Source organism: Spea bombifrons, chromosome 5 (assembly GCF_027358695.1).
Source record: "Spea bombifrons isolate aSpeBom1 chromosome 5, aSpeBom1.2.pri, whole genome shotgun sequence".
Lineage (NCBI taxonomy): Eukaryota > Metazoa > Chordata > Amphibia > Anura > Pelobatidae > Spea > Spea bombifrons.
In genome coordinates this window covers 71,192,650-71,211,072 of record NC_071091.1, presented here as the reverse complement: position 1 = coordinate 71,211,072, position 18,423 = coordinate 71,192,650, and the positions used below count along the sequence as shown (strand labels likewise).

The 18,423-nt window shown below is 35.2% G+C and overlaps 1 protein-coding gene across 3 annotated transcripts in view; it reads right to left on the bottom strand.

Moving 5' to 3' along the window:
- Positions 1 to 243: 243 nt before the first annotated feature.
- The window catches only part of MBP (myelin basic protein), an 83,113-nt gene continuing 64,933 nt past the window's right edge, over positions 244 to 18,423 (bottom strand). For 2 of the 3 annotated variants that reach the window (XM_053468304.1, XM_053468305.1), the window contains exons 5-9: positions 11,089 to 11,220; positions 10,779 to 10,814; positions 9,778 to 9,807; positions 6,895 to 7,023; positions 244 to 1,655 (exon numbers count right to left, since the gene is read on the bottom strand). In XM_053468304.1, the coding sequence (XP_053324279.1) occupies positions 1,611 to 1,655; positions 6,895 to 7,023; positions 9,778 to 9,807; positions 10,779 to 10,814; positions 11,089 to 11,220 (372 nt within the window). In that variant the 3' untranslated portion in view covers positions 244 to 1,610. The remainder of the gene's footprint in view (positions 1,656 to 6,894; positions 7,024 to 9,777; positions 9,808 to 10,778; positions 10,815 to 11,088; positions 11,221 to 18,423) is intronic. The other variant, XM_053468306.1, reaches the window with a different exon arrangement.

Sequence of the window (18,423 nt, the reverse complement as noted above, 5' to 3'; positions counted from 1 at the left end):
CTACATACGTACCGATGGTGCCTTTCTAGCAGCATATCGGATCCTGTAGGCTTTTGGCAGCTGGCTATATGCAGGTGCACACTATGAGAATATAAAAATGTACCATGCAGCTGTCCTAGTCATCTCCAATCCATCCCTGCCATTGAGAATTCCCATCCAGGATCATCTTGATTTATATTTGTATATAGTGATCACAATTTGTGTGTGTACAGTTTAGAAGAAAAAAAGGACCAAACAACTTCATTCATTTATTCGATTATTTTATTTGAATACATTTAATAACACCAAAGAATGAATATTGTTCACTATTTCTGTTGCATAGACTTAAGCAGAGAAAATATCTTGCCCCACTAATCATGTGGTAATGTAGCTTCTACATTTTATATAAGTTCTGCACTCAGATGTACTTTGAAGCTCACTGCATGTTATTAGTGTTTAAATATAAAATACATATTTTAAATGACATTAAAAAGTATATGCTGTATTAATAGCAACTTCTTTATTTGGAAACATGGCTATGCTATCACCCAAAGAAGAACGCTGTGGAAATCACAAAAATAAAGAGCGGGAAAAATTAAATAATGGGAATTATAATATACATTTTTTGGTAATGAAAAGAAATAAGCAGTGCAATTCAGAAGAGCCTTTTGGTGCACCTGTATTTTTCAGTGACCTTAATGTTTTTCAATTTGTAAATAACAGTTAAAAGTTAATACAAATCTAATTAATACTACTATGGTTTAATCATCGTACGTTTATCTATCACTTGGTCTTTTTTTATGTGTTTCAGTAATGTGAATAAGACATGGATAATGGGCAAACTCCCTAGCCCGTGTATAAAGCTATGCAGTTAGCGTGTTCTCTGTGCAGAGTACCCAGGAGTGCATGTGTGCAATGTATTCAGGTTATAGACTTCCTCAAATACCCAGTCTCTCTCACTATTTCTCTCCTCCCATAGTCTGGTTAGGACCGTGCTATATACTCTGGTGTGTAAACCCTTTGTGCCCAATAGTCCGGCGTCAGAATGACTATAGTTACATGGAACCCCTTTTCACATACTTAAAAACCCAAAGCCTCTATTCAAAAGCTGTCTCTAACTAATATGAAAGAAAAACATGCATGTGAGAGAGAGTGGATGTTATCAAAAATAAAATGCAAAAAGCTTAACATATAAAACCCAAAGCCACGGGAATAAAAAAAATCAGTGTGAGTGGCTAAAAAAAAAAAGCCTACCAGCTGTTTTCTGGCTACAGCTCTCAATATCCTACATATTGCATATGCTATAAGATAGTAATGCATTGTAGAATACAGTGGTGCTAATATTTGAATAAGTAAACATTGAGGATGGCAACATGTTTAATCTTGATTAATTGTTTTTATTTAATATAGACAGCAAGCTAAACCACCATGTCCTTTCTTCCCTTTTATCAGTCGTATATTTGGTACTGCCAATAGGATTTGCTACAACCTATTTTCACGCACAGCTCATGCACAGATAAGTAGATTGTGTTTCTATCTAGGTCATTGTTATAAATACTAGTAGTATTATTTGTAATGGCACTTCAGGTTACAGAGTGGGTCCCATCAAATGTAAAGACATCTTTAGAACTTCAGCGTCTTGCCATGGGGGAAGATGATCTGCTGTCCCTTCCTCCCTGCAAGGAAAAGATCGAGAAGTGAGAATTACACGGAAATAGCATAGTACACCTGAGACCCCTTTTGTATACGTTTTCATAATAAAGAATGAGTTGCACATGCTTAATACAGAGAGGAAAGTAGAAAAGCATTAGACCCTTTAAAAGAAAAAAAAACTGGTCATTAGTCCTAATATCTCACAAAAATATAACTCTTTAGTTATGGCGATCAGATGACTCCTTTAAATTGGGATGCGTAAAAGAACATATCCTGCATGGAAGCTCTCATTGTATTGGAGCCCTGCAATATACAGTTACTATAACCACAACCAGTTATGGTTTTGGTGCCTTCCAAGTTAAAGTGTATGCAATGTCACATTAAAAGGAATGTCCCTTACAGGCTACTATAGTTTTTGTCATTAAGCTTTGGTGAATGTCACAAAAAAACAAAGTAATATGATAGATATCTCAACTTGAGCACAGGTAAAATTTCTTTCCTGTTTGTGGCCCTCGAGGACTAGCCTTGTGAACCCCTGCTTTAGTATAAAGTCTACTATCCCTAAAAAGGGCCAAGTCCAGTACAAATGGAATTAATAATGTTCAAAAACCAACTGCAGCAAACCATTGGATATGTCTGTCTTTTCAAGAGTGAAACAGACATTTCTGTAACAGTTTTGTTCACGTACTGGAAGTGGAAGCTAATGTGAATGGTGTTTTCTTTTTATTACTCTTTGATTTATAAAATACAGTATATTAATTTGTATCACAGACCCTGTGGTCAGTGACCATTTGCCTGGGTGGCCTAAATTACGTTCTGGTGGCACTCCTAGCTTTTGCATTCATCCCGAGATGGCTGCCAAAACTTTTTTCTTGAAATGTGTGAGGTGTCAGAGGCGAACTCAGTGGGAATTAATTCAGCCACTTTCAGGCTGCCAAGAAAGTAATTTATGCTCTCAAAACCCCCAGATATTAAAAGATACATTATCCCAGATGGAACTACTGGCAATCGCAAGTTCTAAAGGATTTCCGGACACGAATCAAGTTTGGCGTAAGATAGCTTAATTATTTCCATAACGCATTTTCTGTATTAAATAATGTTCTAAACAGCTTCCTAATACAGGCAGCTGTTTGGCTCTATGAAGAACAATGGCAAGAAAATTACTTGCATTCATGTTTGTTTTTTCACTCATTTATTAACACAGCTGATTAAATCAACATTCTTCTGCACTGCAGAAAATTGCAGGATAAGTCATGTCCTTATGTACATGTAACTTTTAAAGTAAGCTCTCCATTATCAAGCATGTGGGTTAAATTCTGTCTTCAAGGTTTTTCAAGAAGCCTCTGAGGTCCAAACATGTTAAGGTTTTCTTTGAATCACCTTGCATGGTTAGGAGCTGAGTTTTTTAGGTGATGTATGCAGACAGTAGAAGCATCGTTACACATGCTACCAATACACATGCTGCCAATACACATCCTACCAATAGTATTCCCTTCATTACACAGTTGGTGGTTCTACACTGAACACATGTCTTTAAAAGATGGAATGGAACCAACTAGCACATGGGAAGACTTGGTATTACCAAGAAACACTGCACAGAGCATAGCGAGTCTGCAAGGGATTATTTAAAAAATAACATATAACATTTTAGTTAACTAAAAGTAATACTAAAAGCAGGTGTGAAAGTAACAAAAACACTAACATTAAAATAATGCTTAAGCTGTCTGCCTCAAGAGGAAAGCTACAAGTGGGGAGCTTATTTGTTGCAGCGTTTTAATATACCATTAGTTGCAGAGAAACAAATAAAATACAGAAAACTGTGGTAATCGGTACTCTCTAGTAATTTGCCAATGGAGATTTCTGGAGAAATTGAAAGGTTAATTAAAAAGAAACAAAAAAAAAATGAGAACCCCAGAAGACTTAAGGCGCTCAAAAGAACATACAGTATAATGTTATTACCATTTAAATTATTAGGGCAGTTATATATATATATAAAAAAGAGTATCCATCTCTATTTTTTTTTTGGAGAATATAATGAAATCAACCTGAATACGTTAAGATCTAGGTCTAATTTTTTTCCATAATGTTGATCTAAGAGGAGACTTTAAAAGACGTACCTAATTTATTAAAGGAAAAAAATGCATTCCGGTAATCATTTTAAAAAAAAACAAATTTTAGGTCATTGGACCCATTTGTAAGATTTCCAATACATTTAACTTGAATTTAATATACATCATTAAACTTTGATGCAGAAGAAAATCAATTATGTGCAGAATTGTACAATTATCAGAACAGTCACCTCTGCCCGATTTTGAAGCAATGTCACATTTAGATACACAGCTCCACAATTTGCTTAGGAAAGAGTACGTTTTTTTTTCAATCCATTGATGATGTTTTGACTGAAGCTCTCTAGAAAAGTTTATACAAATAGCCTACTTTATAATGTGTTTTTCTAAAGATTCAGAAAAGCTTTAATGTCAATATGATTTATGTTTTTGCAGGTAGAGGTTTCATTTTGTCGGGAAAAAAACCTGGTTCGTGATTGTAATATAAAATACCATAATTAGTATGGGTGTTAAGTTATACACAAATTAAAGAAAAATAAATGGACATTTTGCTAATTAAAATAAACTTTTTTAAAAAATGTCTGAGAAAGCTATTTTTTTACAAATTAAATTGAAATGAAATTTACATAAACAAAGTTTCTTTTTTCTTTTTTTTTTTTTACTGCCACATTGTATTTGTGTACCGTGCTTATTTCACATTTACATTAATTTTAGATTTGCATTTCCATTTAGTGTTGGCTAATTCCAGATGTTTACAGCTGTTCTCACATCTGCTTTCCAAGTATCCTCTTTCTGGTTTATTATGTTCCAAATTCTGCAAAATTCTGAGGATTTACCACCACCTGATTCCTTTGGACAGGCAGACTTTAAAGACCCTGCCAAGAACAGACCATGGCATATCCGTCTAATGTTACTAAGCACCATCTGTACTTGTTACATATTGAAAACATAATCTGCGTAGTCTGATAAAATATTTAAAACAATATTTAGTTACTTTAATAGTTAATTTCTAGTTTTCACATTTCAAATGTAAATTGTCCCTGAAAGATCCAACTGATATTAATTTGGTGTCAATCAAAAGCAATGTCAAAGTATGTTTCCTTTGACACCTTATTGGTAAGACATTGTTGTTTTTTTTTTACCTATCTTAGTGTTACATAATTGGTCTTGGTAAATCAATTTTCAAAATCTAGGAGCTAGCGGTATTTCTAATACATGATAATCTCATGGAACACAGAGAGGAGAGATGTGTTTCTTAAAAGAAGGAGGTTTTCTGGGATTATCATCAATACTGTTGATAAGGATTGTTTCCTGGCTTTCTAGACAATACATTACAACATCAGGTCATATTACCGGTATATAAATAATATAATGATCAATAAATATAACTTTAAAAAATATGCACTAGAATTTCATTCTAGTTCTCATATATAGGGGCTCTTATCTTGACTGTGAGAAATGCCCATTGATGCCACACTCCTGGCCGTTTATTATATCGCTGTGTGTGATATGACACATGCACTGATGTCATGGGATTAGACAGTGCAAGGAATTCTGTGTAGGAATATGCAAATCATTGTAAAAAAAACACCTATTTTTGCCTCTAAATTCACTTTATACATGGATCCCCTGGAGCTCATATCTCCTGTGTTAGACAGCTTTTAAACAAAGACTGGGCCAGGGGTGCAGAAGCCAGATCACCACCCATGGACAATGAATTTAAAGCTGTGTTTTCCAATGAAAAACACATTTGATTCTGCATGTCACTAACTGGTTTATAAACAAATGTCTTTGTTACAGGTTTGTGCTTTTATATTGTTTAGGTTTATAAGCTAGTGACACTCCTTTTTTGTTTCCGATTGTATGGAGTAACATGCAACTGTACAGAATAACAACAGGTACAAGAACAAACCTATAGCCATGTGGGATAACAATATAGAATGGATAAAAGCCACCATCATCCCTGCATGCATCCAAAAGCCAGCACAAAAAAAGATTAAAAGGAACAAAAAAATAATTCTGAAGAGCAAGGAAGAGTACAATATGAATAATAAAAAAAACAAGGTGATCTTCTGCCTCGGCTATGCTATTTAGACTTTGAAGATTACTTGAAAAAAAATGAACAAGTTGAACCTTGCTGAAGATTTGCATATCTAGCTGAGCAACTGAATTATCCACAGATGAGGCTAGTTTTAGGGAAAGAGTTAGATTAAGTACCCTGCTGATCCACTCTTAATCCCTAATGCAAGACACTCATTTATAGCTGCCAGCCCCTTGGAGCACAAGGGACAAAAAATAAAAAGATTGAAGGGCTATCCTACGGAGCTTTTTTACTCATATTTGATTTTTTTAATTGTAACTAAATAAATTGCAATTGGCTCAGAGAAATGCCAAATGGTCCTCTTTAATCTGCATTATATTTATACACTTTCCAGATTGCTAAATTCATAGCCAGCATTATATTGTAACAGAGCAACAGAGGTTTATTATTTTAGTATCACTTAATTGTAATCACAATTGCTTGTTTCACTAGTAAAGTAACATTTTTTTAGTTTGTTTACTTATATGCTATAATGTGGACACATTTCAACAAATGTAAGGTTCGGTTTGCTGTTTCAGATAGTTTCTTTCTGTTTGGGTTTATCAGACGAATCTGTATTTTTTTTTAAATGTCTGCATTGTGGAATGTGGTTTTGTTGATAATGTGATAATAAATACTAAATCTACATTTAATTGTTAAGTCAATGTTTTAAACATTAGTCATTCATTTAACTATTTATACTCTGTCATTTTATTATTACCTAGAACTAGAAGCAAGAGGGAAAAAGTTCTATGTTTCCCAGTAAGCACCATGTATTCTCACGGCAGCTTCCTTTACTGTGAATTAAGAATACAAATACAAGATGGCAGTGGGTAATTTCCCATTCCCATGTGCCGTGGAATTAATCAAACTCTCTCTGTAGACTTTTATGTCCAGAGTAACATACATACAACACAACTTCTCAGTCTGTAAAACATGTATCCAATATCTGAGACCTTTCAGTAAAAGCTAACCACTTTCTTTTGCCAGGCCTTTGTTCTGCCGTTGATTGAAGTCTACTAAATAAGTACCATCAAAGAGTTTGTTCTGTACTGTTCAATTATTTATAACGTATATAGTTGTGGAGTCAATCACTATATTGCAGTATATTATTACCAGTTTAAAGATCCTGGACAGCGTTCCTTGGCCATCTCTATGAGCATCCTTGTATCCCTTGTAGGATGATTTGTGGTGCTCGAAATACCTGGCACCGGATCCATAACATGGCTTCTGCCCTTCACCTCCCTGCAGGGGATTAAGTAGATATGTTAGAATTTTCATCAATGCAATCAAAAAGGCCTTACCAAACCTGACCAAAAGGGGGGAAAAAATCTGTATTTTATAATAGCACCCTGTAAACAAATTAACAATAAAACCGAGAGAATAAAGGACTGCAAACCTCTAAGATAAAAATAAAGAATTAGTAGCATCAGCCAGTTCCTGCAGAGCCTGAAATATTTATATGTAGTAGGCTCCCTCTCTTCAATAATGCTATATCTGCAATTTATAAAATCTAAAAAAGAAATGGAAATAAAACCAGGATAGCTATAAGAGTGATACAAGAAAACGCTGTTGCACTTAACATGATTTGGGTTATTGCTGCGATATAAATGTGTAAAGGGCAGAAAATCAAAGTTTTATGTAGTACAATTTGTCCTCTCAGAGGGTGAAGGTTAAAGCAGTTTCTTGGCCTCTCGCAGAAAGAGAAAGAGTTATTTTGGCTCATTTGTCATTCAAGCCCATATAGCTAAGAAAAATGTATATAACTGAACTGGTCCAAGAAAAGGTGTCTTGAATAAAGTGAAGTTGATACCCTTTATTGGCCTAACATAGAAAAATATGTAGAAAATCAAATAAGATTTCAGGAAGAATGGAAGAAAAGACAGGTGCCTAAAGCTTAGCTGGCTACATATTTCACAATGTTGGCACAATAAAAAGTGTTAAAAATATTTAAAAAATAATTACTAAATGACAGGGGATGGGAAACCTTTCTTTAGTGCTATAGGGAAAAAATGGCAGACTGGATGGGCTGAATGGTTGAATTCTATGTTTCTATAGAAATGTATGATGGATTTTAAAAAGTTAAGCATTACACTGCTTTCTCACTGATAATCAGGCACCTGAATTTAGGGGAGCGCCAAGACTTAAACCTGTACGTATTCCAAATGTTATGCTTTCAAACAACCCTTATTTACAAGAAACGTGTATGTTTATGCAAATAATCAGCATATTGAGCACAAGCTGTTCAAATATTTCATCATCTTCCTCTTGATTAATCTGTGAACAGACACAGCATATGTAAGCAGCGTGAAGCCAATGGTGAAATGCTGCCACTGAAAATGTTATAAGAACGGCATGGGTGAGACCGGTCTCGGTGCATTTACTTGCTGTATTCTCATTGTTAATTTCATTTTAGGACTGGACTATGAGTAAATTAGCTTTGGCATTCTAAGGCCAGTGGCGATAAATCACAGGGATGTATTTGCTAAATACATGAGAATACTTGCTACATTTTTGTAGACGTGTACCAGGCAGACACACAATAAAGTCTTGCATTGGCCATAGGGGCAGATCAGGAAATCAGAGCATAGGCACAGTTATAAAAACATTGGCCAAGTTCCTCAGCACTAGAGAATCCACAGATGGTTAAAAATGAATCAGAAGCTGTCTATGTCTGAGTTTCAAGTAGCAAAACAGGAACCCATGATCTAAGACAGAACTCATGATTTAACCTGATTATGCTTAAGTAAAGGATATGCCAAATACGCCCATATAATCATAAAAACTGCTGAATGTTAAGGAATGTTTGCTATGCCTCAACCCCTGTTTAGGTGGGTATAAATATATATGCTTGTACGCAATAAAATCAGAGATAGTATTATACATACACGCCTGTCTGTGTGTCTGATTTCTCTCAAGCGGCTTGATAAAGATATTCTGGAACCCCAAGGTATAGAAGTACTCGGAAATTCTCCGACAGGTGCAATTATAATGTCATGCTGAAATTATAACTTTGTTTTCCAACACTACAGGAGAGCCCCTAATAATTCACTAAACTACCATACCCATCAGGGATGTCTAAGATTTTAGCCTTGTGATGAACACAGAAGGGTAAAAAAGATTAAGACTCCAATGGGGAGTTGCCATTCAGCATCTGTTATATTTTGTGCCATTTTCAATTCAGCTGGTCCCATTTGCACACAACATAAATAGTTGTTTGGGAGTTAACTAAAGTATGAGACGCAATTCATAAGGAAGGGCAGAAGTGATTATGAATGATGGTGGTATACATTAGCCGTATACAACCCCAGATAATCGTATATAAGCTATAGGCAAGTTTCAAGAAAGTAATGCTGTAAAATATGAAATTTATGTTTGGAAATTTTACTTTATCACCTTTAACTCTCAGCAGATACTCCCGTAGCATATTATTCTGCTAAACAAAATATAATTACCCTCCCTTTTCAAGCGCAAAGAAAAAACTATACAAGACTTAAAGAAATTCATTTTCTGCATGCCAGTAATTATCAGGGTCAATATTTAAGCCGAAGAAAATCAGGAGAAAAAAACAGCTGAACCTTTACGAGAACTTAAAGGATAGATTTAGCCATGCAAAGTACATCTGCTTAGTGATAGAAAAGCCATGCAGAGGGAATCACAATATATTTCTGTTCTGGGCCCCTTTGAGTCCGAGAAGAAACAGAGCCTACCATGCGAAATGTTAAACAATATATTTTAAGACAATTATCAAATACTAAAGAAGTAACTGTCTTATCCGTTATTTATTTGCATAAGTGAAGATCTTTTAATGACTGTAAGTCTAAAAAGCAAATGGTGTGAGAGCTTTTATAGCAATCCAAATTACATCTGCAAGCCAAATTACTGTGAGGAAGAAAAGGAATCAGGAAAAAAAGGTTGAATGCAGAAGAAAATATAAAGAATATAAAAATCAGCAGCAGCTCAGAAGAGACTGACAGTGGTGCGGTTCAGGTGACCTACCCAGCTAAATCTGGCGAGGGATAATCCTCTCTGCACATGGAAAAGACAGAAATATTAACACACTGATACATCAATATGGGTGGAGGAGGTCACATTTTAATTTGATCAACCTACAGAACTGGACTTACCGTTCAAATGCACCAAGATTTAAAACAAAAAATACACATACTCTCTAATACAATTCTAATTTTAAAAAAAATCTTTGTAGGTGCAGTATAAACATGAACCAGGAGGGCCATGTCTCATTAACGCACTTGATCCCTTAAACCCTCTAGGGTGAGGTCACAACCTTTGATCCTTAATTCATTCTTTATGATATATTAGATGATTATCAATACAGGAGTCATTCTGAAATTATAATGCAATGAAATGTGTACCAGACAGTGGTATTTTAACAAAATACAATACATACATATAAATGTCAACATTTAGACACATCTATATCTGTCCATCTGTCTAGGACTAGCCATACACACATACCTGGGAACCTCGGGACTTTTACCAGCTTTCACATGAGGCTCTAGAAGTCGGAGCTGATTACCAAGCTTCCAGATAAAATTGTCTAATTTCTGTAGTAGAGTGATATTTGGTGCTGTCTTCTTTTTTTTTTTGGACAAAATTTAGATTACAAATGATATTACAAACAAATAATCATTAATTATATAAGATATTATAGATGCTTGCAGGGTATATTTCTGATTATCCACATCTTTGACCAAAATCAAAACTATAGGTTGGAGATAACCAGAAGGACATAAAAAACAATAAACAGACAAATGGCTCAGGTGGGTTAAAAGACAATGCCCCTCCAGTAATGATCTCTAGATCTATTAATACGGTTGGTGCTGTCTTCTTAATTAGGACATATCTCCTCTATGCCTACTGGAAGGGAGGGATAGCTCATGGATGCCAGCCCTGGACAGTTCCTAGGTATATGTGTGTTTATGTAAATCTACAGGCATCAAAAATCACAAGCAATGTTTTTGGTTACAGATATTTACCTTTGGTTGAGCTGGAGGTGGTGTCCTGGGTGACACCTAAAATAAAGTAAAAATATTTTATGAACTATAAAGAATTTAGCAATATATTAATTGATGCCGCACCAGGAGTAGGCATTAATATGCTTTACTGCATTGATGAATTTTACAGGGCTTGTCACATATATTGGTGTTTGGGTATGGACAGTTAACCTATCCATGGGTCCCACTCATTTTATGGGAGTAAATGTCTAAGTCCTAGAGTTAGTCCATATATGTTGTTTGGATGGATTCTAGGAAGCATTTAGCCTTAGTCAATCATCTAAAAACTTACTATATTCTTGAAGAAGTGGACAACTGGGTTGTCATCGGTATATCTGCCATGATGGCCATGGTAAGAAGAAGACCGCTGGGGAGACCTCTGAGGAGAGGATGATAAGTATCCTGCTCTGGAAACGTGCACCTCCTATAAAAAAAAGACAATAATCTGTTTTTTTGACAAAAAGTCTAGGGAATACTAGGAAAAGAGAAATCAATGAAAAATTGCGTGTAGGAGGCTATAAAAAAAGTGTATCATATAATAACTGCTGAGATGTGAATGTAAACGTTGTGTTTATTTGGTTTATAATCCTCTAGATTGTAAACCTAAGAGCAGGAGTCCACTTTACCTCATTTATTGTTGCTCTTGCCCACTCTTTCCCATGTTGTAAAGAATTGTATGTGTGCTAGGCTAGCTCGAACTGGCCATTTGGCACATTAGGCAATTGCCAGATGGGCTGCTGGCCAACACCACCAAATACTCACCAGATCTGCCACTCCAACAGCAGACCGTGTGCTACAACATGCTGTCAGCAGCTGAATATGCCTGTCCCCTGCTACTTTAGTAGAAACAAGTAGCATGTGTCAGCACATGTGCAGCTGTCGGATGCACTGAAGTCATCAGATGGCCACTACATTAAAATACCAGGGCCACATAACCATCGCCAGTCCGACACTGATCATTGGTACCGTTCAGTGATTCAATGTGAAGACAAAAATCAAAGGGGAATGGTACCAGATGACAATACTGTAAGAGGCCACCTATCAGCTTGCTAATGATGTCAACTGAACTCGATGTGGTTTTAGTCATTGGGGGTTTTTTGCCAATAGTTTGTAGAACTTATTTGTGCTTTTCCCTCTCTACTTTGTTATTTTTATTCACCATAGTGTTGAGAGGCTTTTGACACTGACAATTGTTAGCATTTTAAAATATATTAATGCAATTTAACTTTTAGCAGGGTTAAGTTGTTCTTGTTTTCTTTGTTTAGGTTGAATATAATTTTCCTTGCTCTAGATGGCCTTTTCTTTTTTTTGTTTTTGTCTCTAAATATTTCATTCTAAGAGTTTAACAAGTGAGTATTAACTGAAAACAGTGAGATTTGGAAGCAAGCATTTGCTCAACAACATAATCCATATTGTCTATTGAATCCAAAACGAAGACTGGACTTGGTGGGCATCCTGCAGCTAAGTATGCCAAGAGTTTCTCCTAAATTAAGTTGTTGAAGGCAACATTCTATGTATCTTTAACTGCAGTAGGTCTAGTCCCACTTCCTGAGGGACCTTATTGCAGACTGCTTTAAATAAAAATGATATCCAGGTTGAATTAATGAACCAAGAATAATGAGGATGGTCTCAGGTCATTGTGGTCCTCCATAGGCAGATCATCAACCCTTAAGTTACCATATTAGATATTATCACATTATCTGTATCATATAGGTGTCAATTTCCATAAAATGCATTTTTTGCACAATTATCATAACCTCACCTTACCTTGCATTTTTTTGGAAAAAAAAGTGAATGTGAAACTATATTTCTGTAAACATAAAATACAAATCTGCAAAAAATAATTTAAGTAAAATTAATTTGTTCTCAGTTTTTGCGCAGCATCACAGTATAGTCAGTGGTCTAAAATTTCTAATGCATCTGTTGCTTTACACTACAGTCCCAGAATGCTCTTGTGTAGGCGCTGTAGTCCATTGAGATTAATGTGCTAGATAATTTTTACTGCTTTGTCCTTTTTTTTTTTTAAAGAAATTCATCAGTTCACTTTGCTTTATTATAAGCCATCAATATACATTAACAGCGCTGTGTTCACGACAAAAGCTGATTCCAGATGGTTTTGCTGCGAATTCATAATCATGGGGCTGTCAGAAAAGCTCCATGCATGACAAGTGGGACTGTTCATAGAATTAATGTGTCTTAAAGATCAAATAAGGACATAGCAAAACAAGTTACTTAATGTAACATAACTCAATAAATCATTGTAGCTTCACCTGGCAATTCATACAGTGGTTTTTAATAGTAAAAAAAAAAATGGGCTCATCAATATGACCTGGTGATGTTGGTATATCTGCTTTCAATCAGGTGTTCTTTCAATGCAGCGTAAAGCAGCATTAATCAGAACAAAAGTTATTGGTGTTTTTTGAAATATCTCTGGAATAAGATCAAATGATGTTAAGTGCAGCTGTCACTGGGGGGGGGCATGTAGCTAACTTGCTAGTATATTTATGGTTATGGAAGGGGTGAACTCCTACGTTGTTTGTTGATACTTGTGAGATACCCACTGGCAATAAAAAAACCCTCTTAAAGACTAAATGGGAAAATGTTTATCCATCAGCTGTACAGCCAGTGCATGGGGTCTGATATCTGAATAATTAGTAACAACTATGTCGTAACAGCTATAATTTAAGATATCAGTTTAGATTTTATCATCACAAATTTCTTGCCCTGTTCCATGAAATAAATGTTAAAAATATTGGAAAAGGAAGTAGTTCCTGAATTTAGTATTGAAAGTGATTATGCATATTAGAGTTTATTAAATAAGTGAGGGAATTCAAACATGCATGGGATAGGCATATAGGAAGCCATTGGACTGACAAGAGTTTGAATTTTTAGGGCAGACTATTTAGACATCATCTGTCTTCAAATTGTTCATTTCTATGTGTGTAAACTGGTGTTTTCCTAAAAAATACGTGGTTTTATGTAATTTTGCTTCAATAAACTTCTTTTATCTGCACACCTAGATGCTGTCATTGTCAGCTGATATTTTGGAACAGTTTCCCTGCTCAAACATCTCACTAATGCTTTATGGCAATGCTAATGAAGTCTTGATTGTACAATAAAATACTTTGATTAGTCAGAGTATTAGGTTGGATGATTAATACTGAGTCATTCTATTGTTTACCACAGGCAGCAATGATAGTCACACAGAAATGCCTAATGTGCAACTTTCTAAAAACATATGTATTTTATAGCTAAAACTGTAAGGAAACAGTACTTTATTTTTGAAAATGATTTTTTATCTGATACTTGTAATTACAGAAATGTTGTTAGCTTCCCTATAAACTTTGTAAGGCCAGGGATTTTAAGGGATCCAGCAAGGTTTGGAATGTTGATCCCACTAGGGCTGTACATTAGCAGATGTTAATACCTGGATATCGTTAATGGATATGATGATTATTAGCCTTCTGGGATGTATTGCCTAAACTGTGAGTTTGCAGGAGAACTGTGGTTTCAACTACACGAATTCGCTATGGTTTTTAAAGAGCCATCCCTGGCCAATGTCTACACAAAAATGGCTGTGCCGACCCTGTATAAGGCGTAGTTCAATTAGTGATGTAACCTTTGAGAGAGTTCACTAATTAAATTATGATTTATACAGGACCATCAAAGTTTTTCTTGGAGCAGCTCACTGAGGGTGGTCCTTCACAACCTTAAGGGAAGTCATTGAGATGAAACTGCAAACTCTTATTACAACTCCCTCCTTTAGTGAATAACCCTGATTATTAGGCCATTAAGTGTCCACTCAAATAAGCCTAAGGCTGAAAAAGATGGAAACTAAAACCGGTTGTGGAGCACAGTATGCCAAGTGTTCCTTTCTTCTAATAAATGTGGTTTCATTATGTAGTTTAAAGTTATGTAGATTTCAAAATGATTATAATTCAATTCACACGTATTGTAATATGTTCTATTTCAACTCAACCAAGGCATCCGATTTCTGACATTTACATAATTGTCATATAACATTAAAATTGCAGTGGCAGAATGAAGTATCTGAGCCAGATCTGCCCTTTGAATGCTGTTATAATGTCACCTTTTGTAACTGAGATGTGAGTTACAGAGATAAAAGGCTTGGACTGGTTCAAAGAGAGCAAGACCTATGTTAATAAGAATTATCATCACCTACTTTAAAGGCCACCCTGGAGGTGAATCTCCTTAACTCATAACTGGAACAAAGAATAAATCATATTTCCTTGCTTTTTAAATCGGATATTTTACCGTCAGTAGCATATTGTTTCCTGAATGTACATTCTGCTGAAGTTTTCTTGAGATTTTATTTATTAAAAAAATGGCATTTTGCTCTGTTGGAAATAGAAGGAATTATTTTTGTACCATACATTGTCATGTAAACCATAATTGTTTTTTTTTTAACAGAGGTTAAAAATGCAACGCAATTCAAAGACCCGTCTAAAATCAAAATCTCAGTTGTGGTAAGGAGTGATAATAAAAAAACTACAATGAAACGCACTTTTCTGGACATCTAGAAATCTGTAGATGTGTCTAAACTCAATTAATGGCTGCAGTATATCATTTGTACCTCATTTAACATGAATACCAATTAAATACTGATTTAAAGAAAACATTCTGGAAATGTTCCTTGTATGGCATTATAAGAAATAACATGACTGGAGCTTTCATTGCACAAATGCCTTTATATTTTTCTGATTGTTCTCTTGTCAGTGTATTCTGCCCCCAAACGTTAATGGTGGGTTTGATTAACAGAATCTAGACCAATGTTACCTAGCTTTGCCACACATTGTGACACAATTATAATTAGTGCATCTGCAGTTTGAACATCTCATCTCAAAAGGATTTCAGGGTTGTATGCAGGACCAGAAGCCCATGGTGGTCTACTGGATGTACAAGTAAGTTCCTTTATTGGCACAAATACTGTAGCCCCTTACTGGTGAGTCACCATAAACTGGACAGGCAGGGAGAGGAATAAGAGACATATGCGTCATCCGAGACTCTAAACTTTCTGTTCCCTGCAAGGAATTGTGCAAGTGGTTAAAATTAATTTAGTTATGTAACTCCTCATCATTTAATGGCACAAGCAAAGAACCTCCTAGTCAACAAACCCAGTTAATCTACATCTACACATGTTCATCTTAGTAGTAGCCATATCATATTTTAGTAGTTTAGACTCCAGACCGGCTGGACTAGGTGGGCAAACCTCACACGTTGCTTAAGAGACAAGAAATAAAATAGCAGATTAGAAAAATAAATGCTTTTTACCAATGCAAGAAATAATAATAAGAAATTCAATGAGCAGTCTGAAATCTAGACTTTTGTTGAAACTGCATATGACATGTTATACATATATAACTCATAGTTTCATAAGAGACTATGTTATGTTGCCACAACAGAAGCTCATTACAGCAATGTGGTGTAGCAAATAGTTTGATGATGATTTTTCCTTTGAGAACATTTTACCTGTGTAGTAATAAACACAGTAGTCTAGGTAACTAATCATTCAGTGGCATATCACTTAAGAAATCAGTAGGTTAGTTGTTTCTTGTTTATGTTACGGTCCATATGTTGGCACTGTCACTCGTATACATTTTATTTACCATCTGTGCATGTTTTTTTCTGCTTTCTACCATTGTTAAATTTCTATAGACATATCATAAGAATTCTTGTCATAACAAGTTCTTCTGTGGCCTGCATTGTACATAGAAAAAATGTATTAAGTCAAACCATGTTGATGATAATATGTGCTAATATATTCTAGTTGTTTTTCGGAGATCCATAATTACAATCTTGGGTTTTGTCAGGGAAGGAAATGGCAACCATGCATTTTCAACCCGCATTTGCAGAAATTCAAATTTAGATGAGCCACTGGAGCAAATGCTTTAAATGTTGGCATCCAGATTTTGGAAGGGGATCAGATATATTCGTGGAACTTCTTTCCTATATCGCTGAAAGGAAACTCACCTTTGTATTCAGATTTAAATATAGCTCTGATGAACAGTGCTGGCAAATAACTCCTGAAACTGTCTATTCAGTAGGCACAGGAAGGTATAATCACAATATAATTCTGTGATTACGTGAGATAACATCTCTCTTTCTAAGATGAGCTGTTTAAAGCTTTCATTTAGCTTTATTATGTGCAGTATAACTTAGCCTTTATCAAGATAATAAAATAATTATGCTCTAATTTACTTGTACAATGTGAGAAAGGTTAAAAAGGCTCTCTACTTAATTGCATAGAGTCTCCGTATCAATGTGAAGGTCACAAAGGGCCATTACCTTCCCTGAATATTAATTAATAAATCCTACAAGCTACGCTATCTGCAAATGTAGGAAGCAGCATTATAAAAAAACACCATATTTACCAGAAAAAAAGAACCATGTTATATTGCCTTCATGCAGCAAGCATTATTTGAAGGAAGATAAAAAGTTAGACCCATAGAAATAAATATTGTTTGGCATGTGGTGGCATAAAGGCAGTGATTGCAAAGGGCCATGGTAATTCTGCACCCATCTCCTAGACGTCTGATGACATAATAATGCCTCACATCTTGATGCCCTCACTTGTACTGCAGAACTATGAATGCAAATAGGCTTAGTGGTATAAGTGCTACTTGACACACCTTGATCAGCCCTTTCAGTCATGTCAAGACAAATGGATATTGCCTTATGAGCTGAATAATCTTTTTATTGACGTTAATACCTTTTATTGGGCTAACATAGAAAAAAAATGTATATTCACATACACTTTCAGATGCAAGAAGATATCTATGATTTCCTTCAAGCTTGCTTTGAGTTTCTTACCGTAATTTATCTTCTTTGATCTGGAACTTGGAAATGAGCAGTTCAGGCTTAATGCAAATTGCAGTTTTGTATTAATTCATTATTTTTTTTAAGTTTTTCAATTAACAAACTCAACAACAGATGTAAAGAGCATCCAAGGGAGATCTGAGAATATTTATAAAGTAAAGGCGAGAGTAATCAATCACATTTCAGACAAACTCGGGCTGGCAAGTCCTAGAACCCAAGAGACCTAACATGCAGCAGGTCATAAAATAGAATTCCATTCACCAAATAAATAAAACACATTGCTCCATGGAGAATGGACACGGCACCACTGGACATAATAAAAAATATCACAATGGCCACCAAGAGATGTTAAGACTCAGTAAAACTACTACAATAACTATTTTTTTTAGAAGAATGCCAGAGTTTCATATACTGGAGAGGCCTGGTTATCCACCAATAAAAACATCATTAATCTTTTGCCTAACATGTGTTTGAGACAGGACTGTAGGTTGTAAACTAGCCTCCGTGATGGCTCTATGGGTGGGAAGGGATAGCAAATTGACGTTTTCTGAAGTCTATAAAGATGATGAAAAAACTGAGCAGCCAAAATGCATTTTCTTATCTGTTACTTCACAGTACAAGGTAGTTTGAGCCATAAAACATAAAAAAATATATATTTAAACATGATTAAGTGTTTAAAGTAAAGTTGTTTTATGGATTTTTTGAAAACTTGTTGGTGGACAAGATTTGGATAAAGCAGGCAATAGTAATATTGATGGTGAAACCTATTAATGTAATGTATTTCTAAGTG